Source organism: Trachurus trachurus (genome assembly GCF_905171665.1).
Source record: "Trachurus trachurus genome assembly, chromosome: 16".
Classification (NCBI taxonomy): domain Eukaryota; kingdom Metazoa; phylum Chordata; class Actinopteri; order Carangiformes; family Carangidae; genus Trachurus; species Trachurus trachurus.
The window spans coordinates 15,197,057-15,223,516 of NC_139902.1; the positions used below are offsets into that span (position 1 = coordinate 15,197,057).

The following is a 26,460-nucleotide window of genomic DNA, read 5'->3' on the forward strand; positions in this document are numbered from 1 at the left end:
AGGATAGATGAGTGGTTTATTAATCAAATGCTGTATAATGTGTGTATATATATATATAGATATATATATATATATATTGAGACATGTGCGCACGCATGTGTCTAAATATACAAAATATAAAAATATAAAGCCAAATACTACGGAATACTTAAAATAGTCATGTACCTTGGAAGAGGATGCTGTCACTGGTGGTGACACAGATGGCATGTCAGCATCGGGCTCCACAGTAACAAGGATCTCTGGCACTTGGATGTTTGGCTGGCGGATGAGGCGAGATGTAGAGGGTGATGGTTTTGGCTCGGGTTGTTGTGTTTGCTGACTCTCTCTGAGGTCTGGTTCCTGACTTTCCATGGATACACTCTCCTGCTTCTCAAAAGAGCTTGTGTGTTGGATGACGGACACGCCTTTCCTGTCCTGCTGCTGCTGCTGTTGTTTTGGCTCAGTCTGTAAAGAAACACCTAGAAACAACAACAACAAATCTATCATTATATTTTATTGGTACGTTGCTTTTGAATGATGAAAGTTCATAATTTTATCTGCTATTACAGGGTACATAAACAAACCTGAGAGGGCCTGGCTGTGCTCTGGTCTGCTTGGCATGGGAATGAGGCCTGCAGAGCTGCCTGACATGGCTACAGACCCCGGGCTGGGAGGGTCCTCTTCCAGGCTCTCCTCTTTCCTCCTCTTCCTCACAGCCATTGCCAGCGCCCGAAACTTGTAGTGCATCATCATTTGCGGGCGATCCTCCCTACATGGTTTTCTCACATCTCCACTATCTTGTTCCAGTTTTTGCTGTCCCGGGCAGACACCTCTGTGGGCCTCGTAGCTTTCGCTATGTTGGAAGCGAGCCCTACATGCTTCACATTCAAACAGGCTGGAGGTCTTTTGCTGCTGCTGTTGCTGCGGCTGCCTGGCTAGTTCGGCGCCTCTAGCAGAGGGGGAGGAAGTGGGACCAGACTCCTCTAGCATTACCTCAGCTCCCAGCGGGACTTCTATGGCAGGTTGGCGCCTCAGCATACGCTGGGCATGGCCGACCCTCATCTCTGCCACCACCGCTTGCTGCTCATCGAATGACTGGCAGAGACGGTAATCTCTGGGAGACATGGTCCCAGAGGTAGAGGGCTCTCCTTGGCTGGTGGATGATGGCATTGAGTGGCTTCTGAGCAGAGGCACTGATGAGAGCTCCTGGGTACCGGCTGTGTCTGCCTCAGGATTGTGGAGGTGCCTTAAACCACTGGGTCCAGGGGTTTCTCCTTTGGGATCGAATGCGTAGGTATCTTTAGGGGCGGTGAATTTAGGTGATTCCATGCTGCTCTTTCTGGACAAGGACGAGCGTCTGGGCTTTACACTGTCAATCTCACTGGTGTCTACTACTGCTTCATTGATAGTGATGAGCTTCGTAATGTGTTCTATTACTTGGGTTTTGGGCACACCGAAAGGAATGCTCTTTTCCTCCATTCCTGAGGATGAGGAAAGTGAAGTATGAGGTTGCTGCTGATGAGCGGTGCGCTGTTGCCCTCCCAGTCTTCCATATTTCCCCAGAATAATTTCTGCGTACGTTTTGGCACTGGCACTGGGAGGGCTAACTTGGGAAAGGTCAGTGCTTCCTGAACCAGAGAAGTAGCCAGACTCTGTGCTGCCTTTACTGCCAGGGCCTAGAGACGAAGATGAGGTGGAGAGGGAGGAAGGGGGGTCATCTGGAGAAGCCATGGGTCCACGTTTCCTTTCACTAAGCCTCAGTGCCAGCCTTTGTTTGACAGCCTGGGAGTCTTCAGGCCGCTGGGTCTCCTCTGAGCTTCCCAGCGCCTCCTTACCACCTTTCCTCTGGTGGCCCAACATCTCCTTAGAGGAGGACTTTCTGTGTCGGCCCGTCTCTTCCTCAGACTCGGTGCTTTCTCCTTCTGTGTGTTCCTCAGGGTCTTCTCCAACACCACTGCCCTCCGGTCCACTCAAACTGGGCTCATCACGACTGGATGCCAGGCCTGCTTTAATGCGATGGGCATGGGACTTGCGGTGCTTGTACAGGTTGCTCTTGGTCTTGAAAGAAAAGCCACAGGGGGCACAAGGGTAGGGTCTTTCTCCTGTATGAGAGCGAATGTGTTTCTGAAGAACGCTTGGCTTGGCACACGGACGGCCACAGTAAGTGCACACATATTTCCCTGGTTTGGGGGGTTTTTTCTCCCCTTTTCTAGGTGAGCTGACCCCTTCTTGGCCCTCTTGGCTGGACTGAGATGGGACCCCATGACCATGCTCACCCCGGGTGGAGGAAGTAGAGCGGATGGATGAAGTTGACGAGGAAGCTGAAGAGAAGAAGCTGCCTCCCGAGGGACCTGGGTTGTCTGAATGCTGCCATGCTACTGCTTGCTGCTGCTGCAACCGAAGCAGAAGGTCGCTGCGTTTGGGCTGACGGTTTTGCAGGCGGCCCAAGGCTCTGTGCACAGGACGAGGATTTGGAGGCTGCTGGGGCTGCTGAGGTGGACAAGATCCTAGTGAGGATTCAGCTGTCACATGCTGCTGCTCTTGCCTTCCAGAGCACTCCTCATCAGCCGGATGGCTGGGCTCAGCCTCCATAGAGTGGGGAGGAGGCCTCACAGATACGCAAGGAAGGGCTCTTGGAGCCTCATGGGGCTAACCGCATGACAGCAGAGAGGTCAGAGTCAGGGGAACAGACTGGGTTGTAAATCAAAACGGAGGGCCTTTTGCAGTTTGGGCCAAAAGTTATTCAAGAGGACCAAGTGAGGCATCATTAAAAGGTGCCCTGAAGGTGCATGGATGCAGGTAAACATGGATCATCTCTCTGTACAAAGCAGCTCTGCTTCCGTCCAGTCTCCGCCATTCTAACAGCCCTCCCAAGGTCTTCTCTGCATCTCCTTTGTTAGCTATCGAGAGACTTGGCCGTTCAGCTTCTGAATGCGTCTGCAGGACCAGAGGGGAAAAAAAGAAGTACTGAGTCATTAAAGTGGAAACATATCAATACATGCTTTAGATACTCTGAACATTTTTAATCACAAAGAGGTATGGAAAAGGACAGTTTTCATTTTTCTTCATCACTTTGCACTCAACAGAAATACAAATAAAAAGCAACAAAACAAAGAGATATAATAAAGAAAGGTCTGGCTCTGCAGTCTTCGGCCAGCCTTAGGGCTTATTACTGGACACACTGAGACAGAAAACACACAATGCCTTGTGAAGATGGTAGACCTCTTAACAGTCTGAGAAAGAATTATGTTAGAGTAGACAGCCAAATCCATTATTGTGTATAACTATTTGAAAATTGCCAGGCGGTGTTTAGCTCAGTTGGTAGAGCACCCGCCCTGTGTGTTGAGGCTGTGGTCCTCACTGCGGGCGGCCTCGGTTTGAATCCCGCGTCGAGCGGCCCTATCCTGCATGTCATTCCTCCCCTCTCTGCCTCCCATTTCCTGTCTCACTCTCAACTGTCCTATTGATTAAAGGTGAAAAAAGCCCAAAAAATATACTTAAAAAAGAAAAAAGAAAATATAACTTCCAAGCACATACACAACACCATATAATAATAAAAAAAAATTAAATTGACTTCCGGTGGAGAGGGGAATGGAGTAGACGCATGTATCGCGCTCTCCCGCGCTGACCTGAAAAAACATATCTTTTCGCAACCCAAACCCGATTCGACTTCTCAGTAAGAAGAAGTAATATTTTGCACATGCCTCATGGCCTCCGGAACCAGGCTGGCTAAGGAAAGAGAAACCGCGAAAGACGACTCGACCGCCATGGCTAGCCAGATTAGCATGCCCGCTCTGACTAGCTTGCTAGAAGAACACCGTCACTCCATATCAGCGGCGCTGTCCGCCGAGCTCAGGTCGGCGTTTATCTCTCTCGAAGCTAAACTAGACACGGTGCAGGCTACTGTGACTGACTTTGGTGAACGAATCGCGAGTCTGGAGTCCAACGCCAATTTAACTGAAGAACGCATCCAAGCTCTTGAAGCATCATGCTCCACCTTATCAGAGACTTGTGCTAAGCTCAAAACCAAAAACATCGATCTAGAGGGAAGAAGCCGGCGTAACAACATCAGGATTGTCGGCCTGCCTGAGTCCATTGAAGGCCCACGACCCACGACCTTCTTCTCGGATGTCCTGAAGGAGATATTCGGGGACCAGGTGCTACAAACTCCGCCAGAGCTAGACCGGGCCCACCGATCCCTAGCTGCTAAACCGCGACAAGGAGACAGGCCCAGACCCGTGATCGTCTGCTTACACCGGCACCAGACCAAGGAGCTAATAGTCCGGGAGGCCCGCAAACGGAGGAACGACCTGAAGTACCGTGATTCGCCGGTCCGCATCTACGAGGAATACTGCCCCGACGTGTTAGAGCAACGGGCGGCCTACCGCGATGTCATGGCTAAGCTGTACAATCTGGGCCTCCGGCCGGCTCTGCTCTACCCAGCTAAACTCCAAATCACTAAGAAAGATGGCAACAAGAAACGCTTCTCCTCAGTCGAGGAGGCCGCTGCCTTCGCGGGTTCCGTGCCCGCTCCATGAGGCTACCTCACTGACCCGTCTCATCGGCTGATGTACGGGCTAATCCACTAGCGGCTAATGCTAACAACACTACTGGCACGGGCCTCGGGATGACTCGCCCAGCTGGTAAGAGCGTCTCGACAGGATAATGTTTAACACACATTGACTGTGAACTCTTACTAGTGCCGTAAGATGCTCTTCGAACACTGTGACTCTGTTATTATTTGCAAATCTCATCTGGGCTTGTTGAACCGATGCTAAGTATGGTGTTTACCCCTGTTTGTTTTGGTTAGCTTTGCCACTTGGCTCATTTAACTTTAACCACTGACCATGCCTTTTACATTTTATTAGGGGTAATATCAGTTATATGTTTAATACGAAGATGTCCGCTACATCACAGTGTGAGTCCGGATAAATGTGTGTGAGTTTGTTTTGTTTTTTTTCCTTTTTTTTTTTTGCTACATGAAGATGTATCCTCTCCACTCTGGTTTTTTTTATTTATTTTTTTCATTCCTGGGGCATATCGCCCCCTACTGTTCTAAAGAGGTGGAATAGGAGGGAAACTCACACTTATTTTTCTTTTTCTTTCTATTTACTCAAAGTGACTGTTTTGCTGTAATGTTCAATTGGTTTTAGGCCATATAATGTGGGAGGTGCTTAAACTTCCTTTGGTTAGCTATTGCTTGATTTTTTCTGTACTGTATGGGTTATACACTTAATCCTGCGGGAGTGCTGAAGTCATGGGGATCCGTGAGTATAAAGAAACTGGAAGCTATACAGGGGTTTTGAATGTGTTTATGGGGAATTTAGTAGTTTTTTTTTTGTTTTTGTTTTTTTGTTTTTTGTTGTCTCCCCCCCCTCCCCCCCTCCCAGGGCATCGCCACTGTACATCTTCACTTAACAAAGGGTGAGTAATGCCAGCCACACCTCAAAGTCAAGGCTGCAGGTTTGTGTCATGGAACGTTAGGGGAGTCAATGGAGCAATCAAGAGGGGCAAAGTGATTTCACATTTGAGACAACTTAAAGGGGATATTTATTTCCTTCAAGAAACTCACCTTAAGACCTCTGAGATTTCACGTATCAAAAGACCTTGGATGAGTCATGTATTTCATTCCAAATTTTCTGCAAGGGCGAGAGGGGCGGCCATCATTGTAAGTAAAAACATAACATTTGAACCAACCAAATCTATTGAAGATCCCAGTGGGCGTTTTGTGGCCGTTTCAGGCAAGTTGTTTGACATCCCAGTTATTTTAGTGAGTGTCTATGCCCCTGTGTGGGATGATGACAAATTCATTACTCATCTTTTCTCCTCCCTCCCAGACATAGACAGCCATTACCCGATTATAGGTGGCGATTTCAACCTTATCCAGGATCCTATTCTAGATAGGTCCTCGTCTAAACCCTTTACTCTCTCAAACTCTGCCACTACACTGAGATCGTTTGTAAATCAGCTTAGCCTATGTGATCCTTGGAGATCTCTCAATCCATCCACCAAAGCCTTTTCATTTTTTTCCCATGTCCACCGTACGTATTCTAGAATTGATTTTTTTTTTGTGGATAATAGGCTGCTGCACTGGGTCAACTCTAGCGAGTATCACAGTATAGTGATCTCAGACCATGCTCCTACATCTGTTGTCATAAATTTCCCAAACCACAGCCCTACACACACACAGTGGAAACTTTCCCACTTTTTACTGAACAATCCACATTTTAAAAAATTCTTTCAGGAGGAAATAGTCAATTTTTTTCACGCAAATGACACCCCAGACATCACTAGAAGCACTCTATGGGAGGCGTGTAAAGCATATTTGAGGGGTCAGGCGATTTCATTTGCTTCCCGGCAGAAAAAAGTGGACACGGAGAGGATGGTATGGCTCTTAGATCAACTAGTTAGTATTGACACACAATATGCCGCCGCTCCTACTCCCTCTCTTTATGACCAACGTCTCAAATTTCAGGCTGAGTTTGATCTTTTGTCAACATCCAAGGTTGAAACAAAATTATTAAAAACAAAGCAACGGTATTTTGAAATGGGAGATAAGGCTGGCAAACTCCTTGCCCATCAGGCTAGAACTGCAGCTCTCTCGAGACTAATCCCCAGGATGAAGCTGTCATCGGGAACAGTGGTCACTGACCCCAAATTGGTAAATGATGCGTTTTTGAATTTCTACTCCGACTTGTACACATCTGAGTACTCACCTGAAATTTGGAAGAGCCATAACCCCCTGGAGATGTTCTCATATCCTAAAGTTGATAGCAGTCTGTCTGACAAACTAGGCGCACCAATCACAGCGGCTGAGGTACAGGAGGCGATTGGGCAGCTACAAAATGGAAAATCCCCGGGCCCAGACGGGTTCGTGGTAGAATTCTACAAAGCATATTCAATCCTAATAACCCCACATTTGGTTAACGTTTATAATGAATCCTTTAATAGCGGCAGATTGCCACCAACCCTATCGGAAGCTAACATTTCTCTTTTATTAAAAAAAGACAAAGACCCCCTTGAATGTAGCAACTATAGGCCCATTTCACTTTTAAATGTGGACCAAAAGATTCTCGCCAAGGTCCTGGCCTCTCGTTTGCAACAAGCCCTACCAGCCCTAATTTCCACAGACCAGACTGGGTTCATGGCTGGAAGGAACTCTTCATCTAACACTAGGAGACTTCTCAACATCATTGGCTCCCCCAACCCTGTCTTACCTGAGGTGGTAATTTCTTTAGACGCTGAGAAAGCGTTTGACAGGGTTGAGTGGGAGTATTTGTATTATGTCCTGTCTAAATTTGGTTTTAGCTCTGACTTTATTGCATGGATTAGACTGCTTTATGAATCTCCAACCGCCCATATCCTTACAAACGGAGTGAGGTCGCCCCCTTTCACCCTCCGTCGGGGTACCAGACAGGGATGCCCCCTCTCCCCCCTCCTGTTTGCTCTAGCTATCGAACCACTGGCCATCTGGCTCCGGGAGGAGGGGAGAGTCGAGGGCATCACCAGGAATGATGTCACCCATAAGCTGTCCCTGTACGCAGACGATTTGTTATTATATGTGTCAAACCCTGCGTCGTCCATCCCTGTTATTACAGACATTCTAACCCAATTCGGCAAATATTCTGGTTACAAATTGAATTTTAACAAAAGTGAACTTCTTCCTATCAATCCCCTGTCTAAGAAGATGCCACAGTCTTCTTTTCCATTTAGAGTCGTTACAGAGGGGTTTCGATATTTAGGCATATTCATCACTGCTTCTTTTAATGACCTTTTCAACAAAAATTTTCGCCCTCTCATTGATAAGTGCAAGCTTGATCTGGCTCGCTGGTCCTCCCTCCCTCTCTCCCTATCTGGCAGAGTTAATCTGGTAAAGATGGTGATTCTACCTAAATTTCTCTACTTGTTCCAACATATTCCAATTTTCATCAGACGATCCTTTTTTCAGCAGCTAGATCAGACAATATCATCTTTTCTGTGGTTGAATAAGCCCCCCCGTATTAGAAAAGCTGTCTTACAACTCCCCAAAAAGCTGGGCGGTCTTGCACTACCCAATCCTATCCAATACTATTGGGCATGTAATATTAACAAAATCATTAATTGGATTGACAGAGGAGCTGACATAGGCCCCTCTTGGGTTCAGTTAGAGCTACGGTCCTCAAAGTTTTCTTTACAGTCCCTCCTTACTGCGCGACTCCCCCTCAAGATTCATAATATTTCACAGAACCCTGTTGTTACCAACTCATTAAAAATTTGGATCCAATTTCGCAAACACTACGGCTTGAATGAACCCTCAACTTTAGCACCGGTTGTTAAAAACCATTTATTCCCACCCTCCCTGTCAGACCCCACCTTCACTTTGTGGCGTAACAAAGGTTTATTACATGTCAAGCACCTTTACAAAGATAACATATTTACTAATTTTACAGAGCTTGCAGCTAGATTTGAATTACCTCAATCTCATTTTTTCCGGTTTCTTCAGGCCAGGCACTTTGTTAAAACCAACTACCCTCACTTCCCTAACCACCCACCCGGGTCTCCGATTGACTCCCTGCTCACCCTCGATCCTGCACAAAAGCGTTCCATCTCTGTGATCTACAATGCTATTGACTCCCTTAACCCTGACCCAACGACTCGTCTGAAACAGACCTGGGAGGGGGAGCTGGGAGCTCCAATTTCAGATAATCAGTGGGACCAAATCCTTAAACTAGTTCATACATCCTCTATATGTGCCAGGCACAGTTTATTACAATGTAAAGTTCTTTTTAGAGTGCATTACACAAACGTCCGACTGGCGAAGATTTATCCAGACACCAGTGACAGTTGTAATAGATGTAAGCAGTCACCTGCTAATCACACACACATGTTTTGGTCCTGCCTGAAACTCACTGGCTTTTGGCGCCAAATTTTTGATACACTCTCAACAGTGCTTGATATAGACCTTAACCCTGAGCCTTGCACTGTCCTGTTTGGCTCCCCTCCACTCACTACACCTCAACTCCCTGCGTCAAAGCGCCGGGTATTGGCCTTTACAACTCTATTGGCCAGACGTCTTATTTTGTTTAAATGGAAACATGTTCTTCCACCTTCACACAATAGCTGGCTTAGAGAGGTCCTAACTCATATCAAGTTTGAGAAGGTTAGATTTTCACTGGCGGGGTCTGATAATGCCTTTAACAAAACCTGGCAGCCCTTCTTGGAGTACTTAGATAGAACTATTATTCACCCAGACAGTGACTAGATGCCCCCCCCCCCCCCTAACCTCTTTTATTTTTTCCCCCTTTATTTTTATTTATTTATTTCGAATTTTATTTATTTCAATATGTGATTTCAATAATGTTTTTTCTTCTTTCTTTTTTTCTTTTTTTTTCTGTATGTGTCTTTCTTTCTTTTCCTTTATCAAACAGTGGGTGGGAAGGGGAAAGGGTTAATAATAGTTCATAGGAGCAGTTCTGGCTCAGTTTACGATTGTTGTTGCTTTCAACATACATTGTGTAAGACTACCAACTGCTAATTTTCTTATAAGATTTATTGCATACACTGTATGTGTGAATTGTTGTTGTATGTGAACAAAAAACCGAATAAAAAGATTTATAAAAAAAAAAAAAAAAAAAAAAAAAAAAAAAAATTAAATTGCTCCTACATATGTTACGATGACAATCACAGTTATGTTGAACATGAAAGTGAGAGTAACTGCAGCAGCAACATGTTAAAGCCATCATCTGTCCCAGTTTGTAAATGTGTTTTGAAATGTTAAGCACAGATGATTATGTTATTGTAACGCAACACATGCTGATCATCTGGTGTCTGTCCACACGCTGTATAAACACTTGTGGAAATCCATAAAAGTGGGATAAAACTGAAAATTCCCTTCAAATCATGGCTTCCATTCAAAACAGACATGTGTGACACAAATCTGACCCATGACTGGCCAACTCTGCAGGAGTCAGAGCAGCTGAGGGCCAGCCAGGCAACATCCACAGCACAGGCACCATCAGGGGAGACCACAGTGTCAGGGCAAGGAGTCATAACAAATGCTGGAAATATAGCCTATGTTTATCTGATCTGGCAGAAAAGCTAAAGGGGGCAAATGGAGGGGAGCTGTTTTCTGGAGAATAAGAGGACTTGACAGCAACTTGGTCTCAGCGTAACCCCCCACACCCCACCACCACCCCTCCCAACACACACACTCTTCTGTTACAAGTATAGCCACCAGAGTGCAGTGTTCTGTGAAGGGCCAAGACAAGAGGTTGATTGCCTGTTGTGAAAGGACACCGTGAAACCCTCGATCAAAATGGATCTATCGCAATATCGGCCGGTCACGCACTTGCGAGAAAGCTGTGTTTATGAGTCTAGCTGATCATCATGAGGACTTCGAGATGAGGCGGCAATAAAATCTCTTCTTTTATCAAGACGTATGTTCTGCAATATTTCCCACTTACTACGAATCCTGCACTCTGTCTCAACTCGAGACAAGAGATTCTTGTACTGCGGCCAATCAAAACACATTCTGGGAATGGATGGGGGCAAACATAACATTTTCACTGAGCAGCCATGCCCGACCGCTGACGGTCCCGGCAAAGGCTCATCCAGAGTATCAATCATCGTCTGCTCGCAACCCCCCCCCCCCCCGACTCTGTCAAAATCTGGAGATTAGTGCTTACTGAAGGAGGATACCCCATGCATCCACCAGTCAGTTGTAGGTCTCTGTGATGGTGCAGACAGCACGCACCATCTCTGACAGTGCCAGGAACAAACCTGAAGCAAAGACAAAAAGTGGAGGGTGCGCTCCTATTGCTTTGCACTGCTGCAGAAACTGACTGCGAGGAGGTGAGAGAAAGAAAATGCCAGGACATTCTATAGCCATCCATTAGATGTATGGATTTGAAGAGGGAGTGAGACAGAGTGCAAGATGAAGTTAGAGGAGGTGGGGTAGAGAGAAAAGACTGAAGCAGTGAACCAGTGGCTGAATAAACAGGCCCAGCAGAAAACTGCAGCTCAAGGTGCCAGCGGTGGCAAGGCAGCAGTGACAGTTTTTTTTTTGTTTTTTTTTAATGAGCCACACTTGCTCTCTCCATATGTCTAAAAAAACACTGCACAGTCAGCCTTCATTAGAGCCAGTTTACAGTGGAGGGAAAAGAAGGGAAAGAGAATCACTCTTCCTCTCAGAAACGACTTGACATATTCTCGGCTCCATCTCCACGTTCCCTCACATCTGTTTAGGGCCGATCATCTGTTTAGTGTGCGTTTCCCCGAGCAGACCAGCCCTTTGATTACAGCAGACTCACACCATCACCACTCAGCAATTAGGCAGCATAACAAACTGAATCAACACCATTAAAATTCACTTCTGTGTTTTCAGCTGTCTGTACAGGAAGACTTTTGTATGTGGTGGCAGCTGAAGACTTCTCTGTCTTGAGCTGACGAGCCAGAGAGGGAGACACATGTTACTCTGCAGTGTTACGTGTGGAGGGAATAGGGAATAATGTAGTTTACAGAGGATAAACTTGAAGAGTGTTCTCCTTCTCTGAATTGTTGACTGAGAGGTGACATGACTTAAAGAAATAGGAGATAAAACACAAGTAGATGTGGGGAAAAAGTGAGTGGGTTCTGGCTGATAAAGAAGGATGATGCCCGGCATAGAAAACAGAAGGACTGAGCAGGAAGGAAAGCACAGAGAGGAAGACAAATTGTCCTCCTCAGCCCCTCTGTAATAAATGTCTTTGTTCATGTAGTTGGTGATCAGAGTGTAAGTTTAATGATCTCTGGCATAGCTGCTGATGCAGCCCTTAAACAGGGCGATTAGAAGGTTTTAAGGTTGAGGGAGAGCACTGCTTACATTATTCATGGCAGTCTAGACTGCCAGCTCTGAGCGGGGAAACACACAGTCAGGGCCTTGCCAGGAAGATGAGGGAAAGGAATGCCTACATTAAGCCAAAACACACACACGCACACCCTACAGCACACATACAGCGTACAGTACTACTCTCCCGAGAGCAATACCCACTAACGCACAGCAGCCAAATCCACGCTGACAGCCCTGACCAGCCAATCAGCTGCAGTGCCCTGAGGTGACCCACGCTGGTTCCACTCAGCCGATCCTCCTGCTGTTTGACGAGGGGTTTTCCTTTCTCATCGTCCACATTCCACGGGGATGACTTGTTATCAACAGCGCATGTCACACACAGTGCTTCAGTGCATGATAGCTTCATATACGCACCTCCAGGAAACAACTGCTCACAAGGGGAAATTGTAAGACCTCTGTTGATACACACCGGTTATGCAGATTTTGTCTAACGTTATCAAAGGGGGTGGGGCAAGCCCTTCACCCTGCTCTATTTTTAGGCTGAGGTGTGAGCAGGAAGTCACTGATGCAGCTGTTATACGGCGTTGTGTTCTTCATGACGGGAGGTGTCAGATCAAAACCACAGAGCTAGGAGGTGACAGATAAGACACACCCCAGCTCCTATAATTCCCGGTTGTCCACCTTCAGTCAGAACCAGTGTATGATCATTTACACAACAGTCTCCTGGTGCATGCAGTGATTTGTTGTGTGAACTACTTTTGGGTGTTGGTGCCTAAAATGTGATTAACAACTGGTCCACAGAGAGAAGAAGACAGGATGAGTGAAGAATGAGTATATAGAGATGTGAGAGTGTGTGGTGCGTGTGTGAGAGTGTGCGTGTCTGTGTGTGCATGTCTGCATGTGTGAACATGCAAAGGGGCTTTGTCAGCAGAAACAGGCACTGATGCAAGTACCCAAGGGAGCCCTGACACACGTTGGAGCTCTCTCTCTCTCTCTCTCTCTCTCTCTCTCTCTCTCTCTCTCTCTCTCTCTCTCTCTCTCTCTCTCTCTCTCTCTCTCTCTCTCTCTCTCTCTCTCTCACACACGCACACACATCGCACGCACGCATGCACGCAGTCTCCTTCCATCATCTTGGCTGGGTCTATTAAGCCCAGCAGTTATACTTCTAAAAGTGTATATCCCATAAACAAACATTTAGTTCAGCTCCTGCTCAATAAGAAGCACAGGAGCTTTGCAGCAGTTTTACAGTCAAAACTTCATTATCATGCAGAGGAGAGTGTGGCCGGCAGACTTAGTCTTCATTTCCTCATCAATACCCAGATGTATTCATGCAGCTGGTAATGACAGTAATGATAAAAATATGGGCTAAACATTAAATTACCTTGTGCCCTGAGAACAGATAAACCCTCTTAAGTGCTTTTTAAAATATCTGCTGTCATACTGTACCCCCACCCTACTCCCCCCCACCCCAAACACACAGACATCTCTCTCTCCCCATTCTCTAGTAGTGGCGGTAGCCTGGTGCAAGTTCCCATGGAAACCAGCCTACTCTGGGCAACGGCAGATGGAGAGGGAGCTGGAGGTCTAAATTTATCTCCCAGCATCCTCTCTGACTACAGACGCACACTGGCAGCAGGAAGTGAGGAGGGGGAAGTGCTTGGCCTCTGCATGCATGCATTGACAGGCTGGCATGACCCTTGACATCTAACCCCCCTTTGATTGACAGCTCGTTGATGTCACAGCAGATGAAACTGTTCAGCTCGAACCGCAAATGCCTGATGATACTGTCGAAGAGGCTCTGCAGAATTCTCAAAGTATATGGAAAGTTGACAATCTTTCCCGCATCAGCACCACCAGAAAAACAAAACAAAAGCAGAGCTGTCAATCAAACTTAGGCCCCAGATCCTAGACAGCAACATTAACCAATCAAAGAACCATGGGGAGAAACAGTTTGGGTTGGTAAATGACTGAAAAAAGCAACCCAGGCAGCAGTACAAGACGCTAGATAGAGCATAAAACCTCAGAGGCCAAGGCTCACACTCACCCAGGAATATCACTGCCGCGCGCCAAGGAGGACGCCGTCTGAAAAAACACCACATACCAGAGCTCTCACTCACTCTCTCTCAGCTCTGTGCGGGATGCATCGGGATCGCTGTAACTCCCGAGTCGAGATGGTGTAGAGAAGGATTTCACAGGGCTTTGATAAGATTGGCAGTTCACAACCGTCGCAGTGTTCACTTAGATTAAATACAAGCCAGTGCACTGCGGGTCAATAACCGGCCTTTAAATCAAACACGAGTGGCATGAGGGAGTCGGGTATAATACACACCTCAGCGGCCGGAGCAGATTGCACTCAAGAGTTTTTAATAATACCCCTGACAGAGGAAAATCTGCTCCTTTTGGCGACATAATCAACTGAAAAAACAAATTGACCACAACTCGGACTAAATTGCAGGTTGCTGTGTTTTTGTGTCCAGGAAGTTAACGGATGGAAATTATCTTTTTTTTTTTATGTGGTCACAGAGTTTGACAATTTTAATTATGGAGTCCAAATCTCCTCACTGTACCTGTGACTGGAGAAGAACTAACCTCAGAACCTCAGATCACAACAACAAATCCACAAAATTTCCATAAATTCTGCGAAATACAACTTCAAGCACAGATACACAATAAACGTCATAAACAGAGTTTTGAACTGCAGAGGAGACTCTTTTCCCGTCTTTAAATGTCCACACAGTTCAGTCATACCCTCTGGGATGCTAAAACATCTCAGGTATGTTGTCCTGAAACCAGTGAAAAACAGTCTCTGACACTGACCTTTACGAGAAACTTTAAGTCTTTAACCAGCAAAATAATCCACTGGGTGCTAAGGCTGTGTGCCAAATGGTAATTTCTGCAATAATAAACGATCCAATGTATTCCCAACGAGCAGGACCCAACTGCAATAACTATATGACTAATTTGCTTTACCTGACAACTAAAGTAATAATACGGAGGGAAAGAAAAGGGGGAGAAGATTAAGGGGAGAGAGGAGCGCAGAGAGAGAAAGACAGAGTGAGGGGAGGGAGGTGCAGAGGGAGGGAGAGAAACAGACAGAGTTTAGATTACCTGACAGAGCAGTCTGGTCTTCCCCCTCAGAGACGCTTCACAGGCACTGTGAGACAAGTAGGGAGAGCCAGAGAGTGAGAGCGGATATGACTGTTTGAGTGGGTGTGTTGCCGAGAGAGAGGGAGAGGGGGAGAGAGAGAGTGAGAGAGAGGCTGGCGGTGAGGCAAAAAAAAGGAGTGATGGAGAGAGAGGGAGAGAGTAAGATACTAAATGAATGTTTCCACTGTACAAATGTAAGGAGAGGAGGAGGGAGCGGGAGGAAACTGAAAGCGACTCATAATCACGTAGCATGAGTAATAATAATAAATTTTTTTAAAAACTGCATCATTGTCTGTAGAGCCACAGTAACAGCATCAGTTGCCATGTTGATTATTGCCAGTGCAACCAAACTGCATGACAAACCAGGGCAGTGAAACCAAAGACCTGCACCTAACGTCGACTGCTGCTACTTAAACTCGCACATTCAGTGGTGGTGGTGGTGATGCACCGCTGATAGATAGGATTACAAACAGGTCTTACAGGGGGGATTTCCCCTGCAACACAGAACCCCGGAGGCAATACCTTGCAATTATCACCTCCTTATCAGAAAAGTTTTCTCATTGTAGTGGTGCGTGCCGAGAAGGAAGAGAAAAAAACCCTCCAGGCTTCTCCCTGAGAGACAAACCCACTGCCAAAACTGAACGTGTCTCTTTACATGCACCTTCCAGTTCCTGCCGGAGTTGCACTGTGCTGCATCTGTAAATGAATTCCAGAGTGGCATCCATTCAAGCAAGCCCCCGCATTACGCAGAACTCAGGCTAGGCCTATCAGCAGTGCAGCGAGAGAGGGAGAGAAACAGAAAGAGAAAGAGAGAATTGAGAATGAACGGAGGTCCTGCTGTTCCATAGAGCTTTGCCTCACTGGCAGAGCACAGGAAGTGTGAGTCACACACTCTAAAATAAACACACTCGCACAGTGACGAGCCAGCACATAGAACGAGCGGATGGCTGGGCCACTGATCAGAAGGAAGGCAGAGGGAGCATGGATCCTCACAGGCCAGCGACACGTGGTGGCCCGGTGGGACTCATAACCAGATGACAGGATAGAACGGAAAAAATGGTTCTTTGCTTCTCTGATTGTTTTTTCCTTCCTCTATTTTACACTTGCTTATTTACTCTGTCAAATCTTTTTGTTTTCCTCTCCTCTTCCTCATGTGCCGTTCCTATATTGTCCAGATGTCCCCCGATTCTTTCACCTCGGCTCTGTGCTTCCTCTCTTATTTTATTTGGTTCCAGTCAATAGGAGTGTTGTTCACGACTTGGTGATTACCCCTGGCTCCGTGTGCCTGCTGGCTGACTGCTGCAGGGGACTGTGCTGGCCTGATGCTGGGCTACTCTCACAGGCTGCTGGCTTCACTGACCGAAGCACTGTATTGTGTCTGCCTGAATGTGCTCATTGTCACCCTTTACAGCGCACACCTTCTATACTGTACTTCCCTGTGAGGGACCTTCACCCATCCGTCATCCCTTTGTCCTCTGTTTCTCAGACTGAGGGGTTCTGACGGGAAGGTGGTGGGGGGGAGCAGAGGCCTGGGAACAAAACTGCCACTGTGGCGATGATTGACAGGAGAGTTGCTCTACACAGACGTAACGATTAGCAAGGCCGGGGAGCTGGCTGCAGACACACAGTCTGGTTAGAAGCTGGAGATACAGTAGGTGATAAGTTGTACTGCCTTGCGAGCAATAACAGAAAGGATTATATTTTCAAGACTTTAATCAAAACAGGACACGCACCATGTGATGATGCTATAATAGCTGGTAACCATATGCTACTCACTGCTCCCAAGCATGTCAAGCTGACATTATGCAAAGCTGTTCTCACTTACAGTAAATGAAAACAAGGGCTCCCCTGTGGTATGGTCACATGAGGCAATTTCACGTATAATACAGACCTACATACAAAATATATAATGCAGAGGCAAGCAACACCTAAAATGCAAACATCATGCTTTATAAGAAACTTCATGTTGTTTTGGAGCAGCCACAGACTATAATTTAGACCAAATGAGTGGTTTGCGCATTTACACACAACCATACAGATGACATATTTTTGGACTTTCATCCCATAAACTGCAGACACAGGCAGTAAAATGGGCAAATATGGGAGTATTCAGAGAAGCTTCCCTCTGTTCTGAGGGCAGATTATTTCAGACGTGTGGTCTTGTAAACTGACCCCCCTCTGTCCACATGACTGTGGTATTATGGTAGAAACAAGATCCATTTTAAATGGGGAGCCCACCTAGTGTATAAAAGCCATTGTGGCTCAGTGTTTTTCTATCTGTTTACATTTATTTGGACAAAAAAACTGGGTGCAAAGAATACAGCCATCAAACAAAGTAGGGTGAGTCATCTGGGACAAGCATGGCAAACCTCAAAATCCAGTTATTACACAAGTAAATGTAAGTGGATCATTTCTTTCTCACAATTGACCTCAAAATAAAACTTCCCCCAAACTTTTAAAACACATCTTATCCTGTGACATAAAGTTTAACCTCCCCTGGAATAGAGCAACAACACCGGTTTGATAAAAGACCATGAGAAGTAGAACATCTGTTGATTGGCCTGCAACAGTAGGCCGCCTAAACTGTGTCCAAACACTAATCTGTGGCAAGCCATCAATGTGCGTCTAATGTCATTTACCATATAATGTAGAGCTAAGTAATGATAAAATATTGTTAAATACCAATGTTACATATGTGCTCCAATACTGATACAAACGCAGTCTATGAAGACTTTGTAATTAGAATTGACTTTACAATTAGGAAATATCTGAGATTGCCAAGTAATGTGGTTCGATAAGCAGGTCTAGCAGTGTATTAACATAAACCCAACGAAGCAAAATAGGTTTAAAGCTTGGCTTAGGAATTCAACTTCACATTGCATCTATTTTTACACAAACCAATGCAATAGTTAGTAAAGCGCAGTCTTAGCCTTTCCACCAACCAGTCAGCTAATGGAATCGAGCATGCTAGTCTTTTGTTAATGCCAATCGATGTATCCTCAGCAGATGTGATATCTGATCCTGTAAAACACTGAAAGACTGACCACCCTCTGTTTCACTCAGCATCTTTTTTTTCTTTCTTTTTTTTTATCTTGAGGGGTTTTTCTCTGCCTCTCTTTTTTCTATTTCTCTCCATTTCCCAGAGACACACAGAAATACACTATCCCTTCTGTGCATCCACTCTCTCCCCATTTAGTTCTCAATTTCAGCCTCGCAACACACTCTCATTATCTTTTCCTTTTCCATGGTACTGGAGCATTAATAAGCGCCACTGTCTTTATTGGTGGCAAAGTAAACGTCATGTATATTATGAGGAAAGCTACCAGGAAATCATGTCTCCAGGGCTGCTCTGGGTAGTGATTATGGAAAGTAACCCAGGCCTGAATAGAGTTCCTGATTGGAAAGTGATACCATGTATAGAGCTGATATATCATTAACAATTTGCAACGGTAGCGTAAACCCAGCTATTACAGTTGTACAGTATTTGTATTTTCAGAGTTTTAAGAAATGTTTGATTCCCTGTGTCCATAATGTTCTTGAGAAATAAAACAAATAAATGAGGAAGGGCAGCAGTGAACAAAGGCCTAGTTGAGAGTTACTGTAACAGAAGTGAAAAAAGATACAGAGCATCTGCCTTTGGACGGCTCAACACCAAATATCAAAGCATAGCACAAGTGGTGTGCAAATGAAATAAAAGGGTGACAAAGCATAGGGGGTGGGGGCTGGGGTTGGGGGGGATAAATATAGAAAGAGGAACTGACATTTTCAAAAGCTGTCCTCCCTGCGCCCACAAGTTTCACTGATGCGTGGATGTCAAGATCACAGTGCAAATTCTCCCACGCAGCTTACTGTACCCGTCGTTCACGGTCGACTGCTTCACATTTGCTCTCTCAGTCGTGGTGCAACTAAAAAGAATGGGCTTGAGGCAAACCTGTGATAAGATGACTGTCTACAGGTAATTGACTGGAGAGGGGACAAGCATACAGCTCATTGGTGATAAATCTATATGATGAAAAATAGAGTCAGACTTGGATTTTTTTGCACCTTTCATTCCGTAAATAAACACTAGGAATTACGTTTTCCTTTACTGTTCGGTTAAGGTTATGAATTTTTAAAAAAAATGCAAAGATCTGCCTCTATGTGTTAGTCAATTTTACAAAAGTCATCATTCTGGTGCAGTTATTACTGTTTCTGCTGAAGTGATCTGTTTTTCTATGAAGTCACCCATGTGGATTCCTCCCCAGTGATAGGAAAGCCTGTGCTAGTTCCTCTTTCTGCAGCTGCTGCTGTGCTGCATCCTGTGCGAAGCTGCAGCAGGTACAATGAGCGCTGCTGTAGCACTACACGCGACCCGGTGCCATGCCTTATCTGCACATCTCAGTAACCTGTGACTTATGTTAATCTGAGCTGTTAAGTCGGAGCTGCTGGTGCTTTTAGTGCTGCCTGCACAAACACAGACACAGGGGAGAGTCAACAGGTGGAAGCTCAGCCTGAGTGTGTTCAAACATGAGGACCAGGCCGCAGAATGTATCAACACGGCCTCCGTCCCCCCCGCCGTCCTCCCTCTCCTGGCCTGGCAGAGGGGCACCCTTCTGATCAGGGAGTTTACTCAAAGCCAGGCCAGTCAAAGTAATTGCTACCCACAGTGACAAACAACTCCATTCAGCCTAAGTGTCGGTTTACAGTTTACTCTCCCTCCTCTGCTGTGAGCCCCCGCTGCCCATTCTGCCCGGTGCCACGCTGCCTTTTGTGGCCTGTCAGCAAAGACTCTTCCATCAACGCCTCGCCAGCCGACCTTCAAACCCAACACATGTATACAAATGCCATGTGCTACAACCCACTGTCTGTTTGTGCGTTTTGTTTCTCTGCACGCGAGGTGTGCATGAGCACATGCGATAGGGAGAGAGCGCGAGACAGAGAATAACAAGATAGAGAAGAAAAACAGTGTGTGCAAATGCGTAGGAGAGAGACAGAGACAGAGAGAGACGGCTCTTGTATATAGTTATCCACAGTACACAGCTCCAACCTACGGGAGTGACTCTATCTGCCATCTCAGACAATCTTATAAAAAGGGCCATCAAATGTGTGTGCGTTGTGCAGCCTCTATATCTTGAGACCGCAGCTCTGGGGCTGAATGAGACAGCTCATCAATCACACATGACAATCAAGTGCAGCTAAAACAGCACCTTGGTAAATCTGTGTGCATGTGAGGGGCTGAAATGCTGAATCTACAGAATGCCAGAATATACTCAACCATAAATCGCTCTTCATGCATATACTGTAGGTGTGCGTAAAGATGGATCTGGTTGTTTCCTTTTTGATGCTGTACTTTGCATCTGAACACAATCCCACAACGCTATGAACCTGAATGTCTCCAATATTTCCTCTGATATACCCCCAATGGGATGGTTCAGTTTAAACCATCTCTGATTCGGCAGTGTGTGGTCCTAATGCTAGTTTTGGTTTAACTGGTCAACTAATATTTTCCCCCCAAACCAAATGAATGCTGAAATATAATTTCCATAAATAAAATCCAAGTTTTGTATGTTACATATGTTTTGATTTCTCCATAGTTTTCCAGTTTCACATAGGGGTACACATTCTTTATTTGCTTGTTTCTGTACTTCCTTGAGCCTGTCACCACACAGGTTAAGGGGAATATTAAAATCACTAATGCCAAAATCACATTATATTCATCCTTACAGTTAATTCTTTAGAAATCTTAGGATGTTCACCACAGCAACACCAGCTGCTAATGATGGATCCATCGAAGGTTTAATGAGGAGGACATGTTAAATCATGGTGCTGCTTAGAGGTGCTCCTGTTATTTTTACAGTGAGAGTTGTCAGCAACATAGAACTGCAGAAACAGAGCCTGACTGTACTGTAAACACACATTGGAGAAGGATTAAGATGTTGAAACAAGTGTCAATACCTGCACGCTGCTTAGTAACAAAGCACCAGGGACAAGCAAACATACACTGGCGTCCAATGTCTTTACCAGACCTCTGACTGCAGAGGGAAAGGATTTGTTGTAAGAAGAAGCTCTCTGCCATGACAAGTCCTGGAAGTCAAACATGGCCCACTCTGCTGCAAACCAACTGGCCCACTTTGCGTTACGAGACAGACAGAAATGTGTCACTGGCTATGCTCATTGTTGCTGGGAGGTTTAGTCTGCTCTGGCCACAAGGGAGGGCCACACACAGCCACGGGGTTCCAGGGTACGTTACCTGCGCTCTTCCGAACACACACTGCTTCTGAATGAGATCAAGACATAATGTGGGTATGGAGTATATAACCCTAACCCAGTGTTTTTCAACCTTGGGGTCGGGACCCCACGTGGGGTCGCCTGGAATTCAAATGGGGTCACCTGAAATGTCTAGTAATTGATTTAAAAAAATGACTGATAAAAATATATTTTTAACTGATTATTATTCTTTTTAAAATTATGATTAAAAACACCACACACACTCTTAAACAACTGTATTCTATACTTTCACTTTCTTGAATATAAATCCAGCTCAAATAAAATGCAGCATATAAAAATATCTGAGCTGACGCATCTTGATTGACGACCGTGATCACATGACTGCACGTGATCGGGGGTCGCCAGAAATTTGTGATGTCAAAATGGGGTCACAAGCCAAAAAAGGTTGGAAACCACCATCCTAACCCCTAACCCCAGTCAGCTCATAGATGAAGACGATTTCCCTCCTCCTCTGACCACCCAGACTGTTGAAATTGCCGTGGAAGGTACTGTAACAGAGCCCCAAGGTCACATGACCAGCGTTAGGGGAATTAGCGATGCATTCCTCCAGCTGTCATCACCTCGTAAAGATCTGGTTAGGGAGAAACCTGACTCCAAAAGCCGGCTCGCCACCTCTCATCCGACCATGCCGCTCGTCTTCTGAGCTGAATCCCCCTCTGCCTGTGTGAGCCTGATCATTTGAATACAAAGCAGAGAAACAAAAGAAGTCCTTAAAATAGAGATGCTGTGGCTTTCAAAGAAGCACACTGCAGAGACAGAAAGAGAAGGAAAGTGAGACAGGAGGAGGAAAAACAGCCAGATGAGCAGCTTTATGGCAAGAAAGTGAGACACTGTATTGATGTTGGATAGGTGGCTGGATACATTGATTTCCTGTTAGTTCCTGCCCGGTTTACCTACGGCTGACTTGTCATCCAATACAGGTTTGAGCAGTGTTCCTGAACGTGCCCTAAGCTGGGATTCACTGCCTTCTCGGATCATTATGTTACCACAGAGAATGTTTCCCCACTGGGTACGTAGTAGACTGTAAGAGCTTTCTGTCATGCCAGTTCACTAGGTAACACCGCAATCTCAGTGTGAACCTCAGGTACATGAGTTGTTCACCTCAAACTGAGAGTTGAGCATCAAACCGCTACATGATGAATTGGATAATATCGGGAAAAAAGCTCTTATTATCAATTCTGATACTTGGGCGATACTTAATGTTCGCTGTAAAATATCCAGTGAAATGGACAAGTGAGACCACATGCCAATTAGTTTAATATTACGCTGACTTCATCTCACATCAATCTTAAGGAGGCGCTTGAGGGCTGCTTGTCAATCAGGGTTACTGGCTAAAGAACAACTTTTAATTATAATTTCATGATGTTTTCTAACCGAATGAAATGCCTCACATTGCACTTTGCCCTGGTTGCCAAAAGCAGAACCATCAGGCATAAAGAGAAAACCCAGCCTCTCACATCTTATTGTTTAAATGCAGGTAATGACAGCAGGAGGCATGGCGAAAAGGTGCAACACAACGTACCAACATGACAGAAAGAGAGGCAGCTAGCTGAGTTTCTGTGCAGAATTACAATGGAAGGAAAATCCAATGGGGTCGTCACTGTTTGGTTTCACACAGGGGGGTGATGTTGAACGATCAAATTCAATGCAGAGTCTGAGTATATGTAACATCAATCTGGGTTTTATGCACTGATGTGTTTTTCTTTTCTTTTTTTTGCTCTGTGGGTGAGCAATTGTACCACCAAGATATTCAGGGCAGGAATATCCTTTTGTGCATCCCAGGGCAAGTTTTTCTGACACAGTTTCATTTTTTTAGGTCATTTCAATAGTTTTCATGCTTTGAATTCACTCCCTCTGTGGTCAGCAAGGTCCAATTCACCCTGCACCAGCTGATTCAGCTGTGCCTGGAGAGTGCACCTCTTGTACGGATCTCGGTCAAAACACAATACAAATTCTCCAAATTGACAAAATATGAATTTGTCACAGTTTTGAAGTCAAGCCATCTTTCACTTACCATTTTTTTTACTCACCAAATAGCCCGTACAATTGTACAGCTTACTGTGTGATGTGAGTAGCTTCACTTTTATGGAGTCAAGTGTTTAGACATAATTCCTGATTTTTTTCTGCTTTGCTAATGCAACAGTAAACTGAGGCAGACTGAAACCACACTGGTGTTTGCCCAAGTCATAATATTGTGAGGCAGAAAGCCACGGAAAAATATGTGGTTCATGAAAAAAAGTACTGACTTTAAATCGACTGACTTTATATCTGCAGGGGTCAATTCTTCCCGATCATTAAAAACAGGTTCCGAATTCCTACTGTACATCCAATGTAAATAATATCATAGACATGTGATTCAAGTATATTTCCTGAAGAGCTGAAGAGTTAGTGAAACCTTGATGGCACTCGTGGTTAACAGGCTTGTCAGCTGACTTTTCTGTGGTCAGGAGCCGCAGATTTAGACTACTTCACTTCTTCAGTTTCTCCAGGCAATTACCAAAATATAAAGTTGTGTAAAATTGATTTTAAAAAAATGTCAGTGCTCTACAACATCTTTTGAGAAAATAATGCTCAGAGAACAGCTGCATACAAAGTTGAGGGTTGATGGGATGATTGAAAACGATTGGTTTTCAGAGAATGTTTGTACAAAAACAACAAAACAATATAAAGTATGACTTTCTTCTCCCTCCAGTAAAAACAGATTAAACAAATACAGCAAGTTTTATAAGCAAAACCTAAATCAGACTTCCTAACATTTCCAACATATTTCTCTGGAAGAGCAGAAATGTGTTTATAGACCATTTAAAGGGCGGATGAGGAAGTCATAAGCCTGAACCCACAGAATTTAAACAAATGGCAAGAGGTGCCCTCCAGTGAGCTGCTAAAGTGAGATAGGAAATCTAATCTAAAGACCAATAAAATCTAATCTGGGGACTGGTGAGTAGGATAACTTTCATTGTTGCAGCAGTCCTGACTACAAATTGTAGAAAAACTGAAACTGTGCATACCTCAAAGTTAAACAGCATCTGAATAAATTAAAGCGGTACTGACAAGAGCGAGTCTCACAGCTGAGGTCTGTGATAAAGAAGATGGAGAGGAAGATGTGTGAACCTGAGTTGACTCAGTGCGAACAACGGCTGTATTTTATGATTTTATGATACACCTATGCATATATGCACACACACACTGGCACCCAGCAGAAACACAAACTGTCACAAAAACAAGCAAAATCACATTAGACAGGTCTTGGCAGACCTGGTCTCCCCGGCCCACAGTTTTCATTTTGCTCGTTGTGGTCTGGCAAGACTCAACAGGCCCTTGGTTGTAAGAGACGTCATTTTACGTAGGTTGTAGAAAAGATGACTGACAGGTCTTGCCTTCATTCAGACATCAACATAAACCCTCCCTGAGTTTGGCTAGCTGTGTTGCATTGGTCTTCTGACAGGCTACTGATGCGAAAACAAAACACAAGTGTTGGATCTATATGTTACTACAGCATATGATACATTTTAGAAAGATGGAGTAAAAACATTTAGTGGTGTCAAAATAAAGTACAATGGCTATGCTAGCAGCTATGTGAGGCTGTAGATATGGCAGATGTTGTTGAGCTTAATGCTAATGCATGTGTGGCAAGGTGAAGAGGGCCCACGCCCACACCCACACCTCCCGGGTAAGAGTTATGCGTGCTTGCCAGTCACCCAAAGGGACATCCCCTTGGCCAAGTAGCCAGGGCGCATGATCAATTGGAGGCATAGTGACAGGAACCATCAACTGTCACACATGCTAATATGGTCATGCTGAAATAGACTGATGGTAGCAAGTTGAGCGACTAGCGAGGTAGGCTAACATTTGCCAATTGAATCTTTGCCCAAGTGAGGATGGGGTTCATTATTTTAGCAAAACAGAGTATTCAACAAATTTGACATTTTGACTTGATGGTGGTGCTGGATGAAAAATAACAGGATCATTAATAAAATCATTAATTTCCGCCATTAAATGTCTGTGGCAAACCTCACATTTATCCATCCTGTTCGGATGTTTAACTCAAACTCAAACATGTCAACCTCACAATGGTGCTAGACGCAAAGTCAGGGGATCCATCATGTGAAGAGCATAAGTGTTTGTGCAAACTTTCAGGACAATACATCAAATAGAGACATCTCACTCTGGAGCAAAGTGATGGGCCAACAGAATCACACAGCCATGGCTCAAAGGACTGACATTAGGTGGAGGATAAAACAAATACATAGATAAATATCACGCTGAGACTAAAGGCCTAGTCTGGATTCAGAGGGATAACATTTTCATAAATCTTTATACGGGCTTGTTTGAAGACACAGAGTCTAATGCAGCAAGGACTTGGCTGATGAGAGGCAGAATAGGCCTACAATATAACACACTGTTCACCATGAAAAACTGCACAGACGATAATCTGATAACACTGTAGTTACACAGAAAAGCAATAAACAGTGCATTACATACTGACTGATGGGATGAAACCCTGATACTCTCTGCAAAGCAAAGTGCTTCTTGTGAGTTTTACGGCAACTCTCGAGAAAAAAGGGGAACAAATGTTCAAACAGAAAGATAGGGGAAAAAACTACTGTATCTTTCCATCCCTGCCGGACGCTCAACCTGGTCACTGATAAACAACAGCCAACCTATGACTCGTATTGTCGTGATGCCAATAACAACATGACCAATGATACAAGTAATAAAACACAACTATGACCAATGAAAGACAGACTGTTGCTGGCCTAGCAACAGGGACAACTCGCTCTCACAAGACCAGAGAGACCATCCATCTCACAGGCTGACAAAGAAACGTTATTCTTCCACACTGACAATAAAAATAAAAAAATCCATGGAATCCAGCTCAAGGCATTAAAGCACGATTTACAAACTTGCACTGCTTGTAAAAAAGACAATTTTGCCGTCATGTAACAACACACGGGGCAATTTTTCCTTCGTCTTTTTTTTTGTTACTTCTGGAAAGAGCACTGTGTCTCATGCTCTTTTGCTCAAAGACAAATTGATTTCCCGACTCTGCACCCTCCACCTCCACCCCCTCCCCCTCCCCGCTTCTCCAAAACTCTCACTAGGGTTTTTCCTGATCTCCCTCTTCTGTGTAATTTAGGCGCTCCCACAGCAATGGACACCCTACTTTGGGGCAATGAGCGGGAACCCAGCCCCGCTGCTCCCGCTACTGTACTCACAATGAATCCCAATCAGCCTTTCAGATGGCTGCCCACATACTACTA

At 45.1% G+C, this 26,460-nt stretch overlaps 1 protein-coding gene across 2 annotated transcripts in view; it reads right to left on the reverse strand.

The window, feature by feature from the left end:
• Nucleotides 1-26,460, reverse strand: part of hivep3b (HIVEP zinc finger 3b) — a 44,618-nt gene that overhangs the window by 10,129 nt on the left and 8,029 nt on the right. Inside the window, exons 2-4 of one of the 2 annotated variants that reach the window (XM_083989741.1) lie at nucleotides 14,894-14,939; nucleotides 564-2,916; nucleotides 166-458 (exon numbers count right to left, since the gene is read on the reverse strand). In XM_083989741.1, coding sequence (XP_083845867.1) covers nucleotides 166-458; nucleotides 564-2,571 — 2,301 coding nt within the window. In that variant the 5' untranslated portion in view covers nucleotides 2,572-2,916; nucleotides 14,894-14,939. The remainder of the gene's footprint in view (nucleotides 1-165; nucleotides 459-563; nucleotides 2,917-14,893; nucleotides 14,940-26,460) is intronic. The other variant, XM_083989740.1, reaches the window with a different exon arrangement.